The following is a 6,172-nucleotide window of genomic DNA, read 5'->3' on the forward strand; positions in this document are numbered from 1 at the left end:
GGGGGGGGGGGGGCTCAGCACAAGGTTAGGATAAGGACAAGGATCTATGTACATGTTTAGTCTCTGCATTCATTCTTCTCTCATGAGATTTGTTCTGAGTCTTGTTTCACATCCTCATCTGTCCGGCTCGTCTTCTCGACAGCTTTGACCTGAGAGGCAGAAAAGATGTATTTGTTTTGAAGCTGTGGTGCGTAGTTTCTGTCTCCCCCATGAGGAATAGCAACTCATGTGGCAATGGCTTGAATTTAACGGATGTTCAGTATTATAAAAAAGGTTTAAAGATACATTTTCCAATTAAAAGTGTGTTTACTTTTACCTATAACATATATTTTTTTTACCTGATAGTTCCAGCAAGGAGAGGATTGAATGCATACAGCCAGTCATGCATCTCTTTGTCATTAGTGGCTTGAAGCAATATTCCACGATGTTCTGTACACACGGCGAATGTGTACGGGGTCTGGTGAAAGACAAAACAACTGAGGGTTTCACCAAATAAAGAGCAGAAAGAGGGAATTTTGAAGAGTTTGGTTAATCACCAACCTTCAGCATTGCCTGCTGGTCCTCACTGTACTCCACCTGGGCAGAGGAGAGGTTGAGGATAGCCCGCTCCACAGCGTCTCTCTCTGTGTTGTAGATGTAGACGTACGGCCGGCGCACAACTACATAGCGCTTTACCCATCCGTTTGTTTGTGGCTCCAAGAAATGTAAGTAACCCTTCTTTGACACAATGGGGCTGCAAAAATAGAGATGAAATATCACCACATGTAAAACCAAAAAGGATGTCTCCACAGCAGAGAGTTAATGTGGCAGACTCACCTGACTCTAATTTCCTGGATATCAGGAACAAATTTGCGGGTCCGTAGTTTAGTTTCAGAGGCTCCGTTGATGGAGTTCTTAGCTTCTGCGTCCTGCTCTGTGTTAGGACTAGGGCTGACGGCACGAGAGCGAGGCATAGGCACTCTGTCGTACAGAAACAAGATGCCGATGAGCCTGGGACCAAAGCAGCTACCTACACCTTTCCATCCAGCTGCCAGGGCTTTTCATCATGGTATCACGCTACCAAACATTTTATTCTGAAAATACACAATGTGGCTAATCCAAACTGTCACACACAACAAAGGCCACCATGGCTACCAAGGACGACAATTATTACATAACAATAGCCAAACAAGTTCATCAGGACTGACCTGAGTTCAGCATTGCCATAGCAACCATCAACCAGCGAAGGGCATGTTGAGGAGGGTGTGATTGTGTTGAGAGCAGAGATAGAAGCAGAGTCTCTTAGCATTGTGACTGACATCTCTGAGATCTGTAACACATAAAAACACAGAGATGCATGCTCGCTTAACTGTGAGGAACCAAAAGACAACCTGATTATTTTGTGTGTGTAGGTTAAAATGGAGTGTTTGAGCACTACCTTGCTTTCACTGGCGCTGACACATACAAGGCTGTATTCTCGGTTAAAGGAATGAGTGAGCAGCCGCAAACACTGTGTATAAAGAACAGAGAGCTTAAAATGTCTTCTAAGGTTAGATACAAGCTACTGTAAGGAAAATCAAGACATGAGTTAGATAAAAAACTGACTTGATGTGACAAAGATCATAGAACAAGACAAATTCTTATCTGTCAACAAAATACAGTTAAGACTGCACTAAGTCAAACATGAAAGTAATGATGGCTGACCTTAGCAGCGAGCTCCCTCTGCCTCTCAGTGATGATTTCTGAGCTGGAGCTGACCTCCTGGTCAACCTCGTGGGGTTGAGGAGACTCACTCAGCTCCTCAGTGGTGCAGGTCTGCAGGGACTCCAGGCCCATGAGCAGGGTAGACTCCAGTTTCTCCCTTAGCAGGAGGTAATGTTTGGTCTTCTCCACCTGAGAGAATAGGGTGGGGGGGAGATATCCAAGATATCCAGGACATCACAATCATTGACAATGTCCCTTGCTGAAACTTAGAGAAAGTTGTCTGCAAGGAACTTTTGGAAATTGTAAAGGAAAAAAGTTTATTTGACAAATTCCAGTCTGGCTTCCATCAGAGGCACAGCTGCTTTTAATACCATACAGTGGTGTGAAAAAGTGTTTGCCCCCTTCCTCGTTTCCTGTTCCTTTGCAGGGTTGTCACACTTAAGTGTTTCGGAACATCAAACCAATTTAAACAATAGTCAAGGACAACACAGTAACACGAAATGCAATTTGTAAATGAAGGGTTATATAAAGGTGAAAAAAAATCCAAACCATCATGACCCTGTGTGAAAAAGTGATTGCCCCTAAACCTAATAACTGGTTGGGCCACCCTTAGCGCAACAACTGCAACCAAGCGTTTGCGTTAACGTGCAATGAGGCTTTACAGCGTCCTGGAGGAATTTTGGCCCACTCATCTTTGCAGAATTGTCCTAATTCAGTTACATTAGAGGGTTTTTTGAGCATGAACGGCCTTTAAGGTCATACCCCACAATCTCAATAGGATTCAGGAGGACTTTGGCTAGGCCACTCCAAAGTCTTCATTTGTTTGTCTTCAGCCATTCGGTGGTGGACTTGCTGGTGTGTTTAGGATCATTGTCCTGCGCAGAACCCAAGTTGTTTCAGCTTGAGTACACGAACAGATGGTCGGACATTTCCTTCAGGATCCCTTGGTAGACAGCAGAATCATAGTTCCTTTATCACGGCAAGTCTTCCAGGTCCTGAAGCAGCAAAACAGCCCCAGACCATCACACTACACCACCATATTTTACTGTTGTATAATGTCTTTTATGAAATGCAGTGTTCCTTTAGCCAGATATACTTGGACACACACCTTCCAAAGAGTTCCACTTGTCTCATCGGTCCACAGAATGTGTCCCAAAAGTTTGGGGTCATCAAGATGTGTTGTGGAGAAATTGAGACGAGCTTTGATGTTCTTTTTGCTCAGCAGTGGTTTTCTCCTGGAACTCTGCCATGCAGGCCTTTTTGCCAGTCTTTTCCTGATGGTGGAGGCATGAACGCTGACCTTAACTGAGGCAAGTGAGGCCTGAGTTCTTTGGACGTTGGGTGGGGTCTTTGTGACCTCTTGGATGAGTTGTCGCTGCGCTCTTGGGGTAATTTTGGGCGGCCAGCACTCCTGGGAAGGTTCACCCACTGTTCCATGTCTTCGCCATTTGGGATAAGGCTCTCAGTGGTTCGCTGGATTCCAAAGCTTTAAATGGCTTTATAACCCTTTCCAGACTGATAGATCAATTACTTTCTTTCTCAATTGTTCCTGAATTTTTGGGTCTCGGCATGATGTGTAGCTTTAAGGATCTTCTGGTGGACCTACTGTGTCAAGCAGCTCCTATTTAAGTGATGCTTGAGTGAACAGGTGTGGCAATAATCAGGCCTGGGTGGGCTAGAGAAATTGAATCAGGTGGGGACAACCACAGTTATAGTATGTTTTAACACGGGGGGCAATCACTTTTTACACAGGGCCATGATAGTTTGGATTTTTTTCAACTTTAATAATAAACACCTCATTACAAATTGCTTTGTGTTTACTTGTGTTGTCTTGACTATTGTTTAAATTGGTTTGATGTTCCGAAACACTTAAGTGTGACAAACATGCAAAGGAACAGGAAATGAAGAAGGGGGCAAACACTTTTTCACACCACTGTACATCATAATATTTTATTATGTCTGAGGAGGTGGGTTGGGACATCTGGTAATGTATAGCTCATGAATGGTTGTCTTCCTACCTTTTTAATCGTAACTTGTTTGTATCTGTTATCTGATTGTGCTTCTTAAACTGTGGAGCTCCTCAAGGATCTATCCTAGGTCCTGGCCTATTCTCCCTGTACATGCTCTCATACTTTGGGATGACTGTGTCTCTTGTCAATTGCTATGCTGATGATACAGTATCCTGTTTTATGTATTTGTGAAACCAGCTGAATTTTCCACTTTTGCTTAATTATTACATAATTGTTTACAGAAGTTTATAGACTGGATGTCTCATGGTTTTCTGCAGTTAAATCACAACAAAACTGAAGTTCTTTTCTTGAAAACTTACATGTGCACTTAGGTTCTCTGGCTTCTAACAATTAATTACATTTTTTACCTAAGAGCCTGAAGAACCACAGTAACGGTATGCTTAGACACATTTATGGTGAAGGGTGATGACTGCACTAATACATTTTGTTGAAAAGCCCTCCTAGAGACACACCAAGAGCCACCACATCTGTATAAAGGAGTGCATTTCTGAATCCAATTCACCTATTACAACCGATGACCACATTTCCATTTATTTAAATGTTTAAAAATCTTTCTTCAGTTGATAATAGCCGTAACTTTGCTAAAAAAAATAAAATAAACCAATGCCCTCACATCTTGAAGGAGGCTGAGTTTCTCTAGCTCCCACTGGTGGTCCAGAATGAGGCTGTCACTACGGGGCCTCCACCCAGCCAGGTTCTCCTCCCCACGGACGTAGGCCACTGAGGTGTCCAGCACCCGCCTGCGTCTCCTCTGCATACCTGGAGTGGTTAGGCGCAGGGTTAGAAATGATGCACAGGTGAACTTAATGCTAAATAGTGACTTCGTCTCACCTGGGCTTCCTGCCTCTGCTAGGTTACATAGGCTGACCTCATAAACTCCAGTTACACGGTTTCTAGAGAAAGACGGAGCTCTTTATCAATAGAGCGAGAACAGGAGGTGCATGATGCTTTTCATAGTTTGAAGTTTCAAACTCACCCATCTGCCGCTCTCAGGCTTCCAGTACCAAAAAGGTTTCGAATAGAGCGGGAGGCTGAGAGCTTTGTGTCTCGAGAGTAAAACACCATGCAGATATCTTTGGTTATGATTGCAGGCTGGAGGCAGTTCTCCATCTGCAAGTGATAAAACAGGAGGGGTTTTCTGACAATGATCTTGTAGAGTAATTCACCTCTGATACTGTAAGAGCTCATTTCTCTCATGAATGCAGACACTGTGCTGTACCTCCAAGTAGGCTGATAAGGTCATGTAGCTTTTCTCTCCATACGGAGTGACTCGGTTTAAGAGCAGGGAGTTGTGCATGGAGCTATCCCAAGCGGCCTCGAAGCGGTAGAAAGTCCTGAGGTGATCCAAGAAGACAAGAAAATAAATCAGTGATATAATCAGCGGTCAAAATGTAATGTCTTCTACTGAAACAACAAATTAGGAGCATAAAAACATAGATGTAATATGTATAGATATTGTATTTATATATGTAACATAATAATAACAATACTTCAATAATCAAAAATATTTCACATACAGAAAGACGTAGACTAAAATATGATTTGATAAGACAATATAATCATTAGTAAATACAGTCATAGTCAATTTACTTTTGGCATTGTACAGTATTTAATCATTGTAAGTATTCCTAAAATTGCAATACAACAGTACCAAGGAAATATTTTTGCATGCAACAGGTTTTCTCAATTTTTGCTCTGCCTTGTACAAAACAGCACAGAAAAACTATGAGCTGAGATGACAATTAGTACAGAAAAAGGAGGAGGGGGTGAGAGGCAGCCAGACAAAGTGAGGGACAGGGCAGGGAAATACCTATGGTCAATTCCCAAGGAAATACTGTGAGAAAGAAGAAATCAGCAAAACAATAGAAAGTGAGAGTCGGGTAGTATGTTGTAATTGTGTGGCTGGGATGGTGTTGGTCTTTTTTTCACACTATTATCTCATTATCCAAACACTGCCACGGATTGTACAGCTCACCTAACCCTAACCCCAGGTCAAATAACAACACATGACAAAACAACACAGCAAAACAATACTGCTTTCTGTTACGCCTGTGATTTATTCCATATACGTTAAAGTACACCATATTTCCTATTTCCCCTGAGATGAAATATTCACACACTGAAATCAGTTATCCTTCTGGCCTGAATCCTGGTACAGCCTAAAATATAAAAAAGATAATCCAAACATAAATTGTAAAAGGAAACTAATGTTTCTGTAAACCATAAAAACAGGCTGAAAGGGCTCTTCATGAGATTCAGATGTTGGGCCCACTAGCATTGGACCGAAGTGACCTTGTGGGAAAGTGAACAATGTGTCACCCAAAAGAAAGCAAACAGCAATGAACTGAGTTGACTCTAGTAAAGAGAACTCACTGCTGCTTTGTGTGAATAAAGGGGATTCAGTGTAGAGATGGCCTGTTTTTTAAGTAATTACGCGCGCGCGCGCACACACACACACA

The 6,172-nt window shown here is 42.5% G+C and overlaps 1 protein-coding gene across 25 annotated transcripts in view; it reads right to left on the reverse strand.

Moving 5' to 3' along the window:
• Positions 1–6,172, reverse strand: part of kif1aa (kinesin family member 1Aa) — a 43,428-nt gene continuing 37,256 nt past the window's right edge. For 20 of the 25 annotated variants that reach the window (XM_032526978.1, XM_032526977.1, XM_032526971.1 and 17 more), the window contains 11 exons: positions 4,933–5,047; positions 4,690–4,823; positions 4,545–4,606; positions 4,327–4,472; positions 1,684–1,872; positions 1,418–1,489; positions 1,188–1,309; positions 817–960; positions 541–733; positions 339–457; positions 1–149 (listed from right to left, as the gene is read on the reverse strand). In XM_032526978.1, coding sequence (XP_032382869.1) covers positions 107–149; positions 339–457; positions 541–733; positions 817–960; positions 1,188–1,309; positions 1,418–1,489; positions 1,684–1,872; positions 4,327–4,472; positions 4,545–4,606; positions 4,690–4,823; positions 4,933–5,047 — 1,339 coding nt within the window. In that variant the 3' untranslated portion in view covers positions 1–106. Of the gene's footprint in view, positions 150–338; positions 458–540; positions 734–816; positions 961–1,187; positions 1,310–1,417; positions 1,490–1,683; positions 1,873–4,326; positions 4,473–4,544; positions 4,607–4,689; positions 4,824–4,932; positions 5,048–5,523; positions 5,548–6,172 lie in introns of all 25 variants that reach the window. The other 5 variants (XM_032526980.1, XM_032526970.1, XM_032526981.1 and 2 more) reach the window with 1 other exon arrangement.

This window comes from Etheostoma spectabile, chromosome 9, assembly GCF_008692095.1.
Source record: "Etheostoma spectabile isolate EspeVRDwgs_2016 chromosome 9, UIUC_Espe_1.0, whole genome shotgun sequence".
Classification (NCBI taxonomy): domain Eukaryota; kingdom Metazoa; phylum Chordata; class Actinopteri; order Perciformes; family Percidae; genus Etheostoma; species Etheostoma spectabile.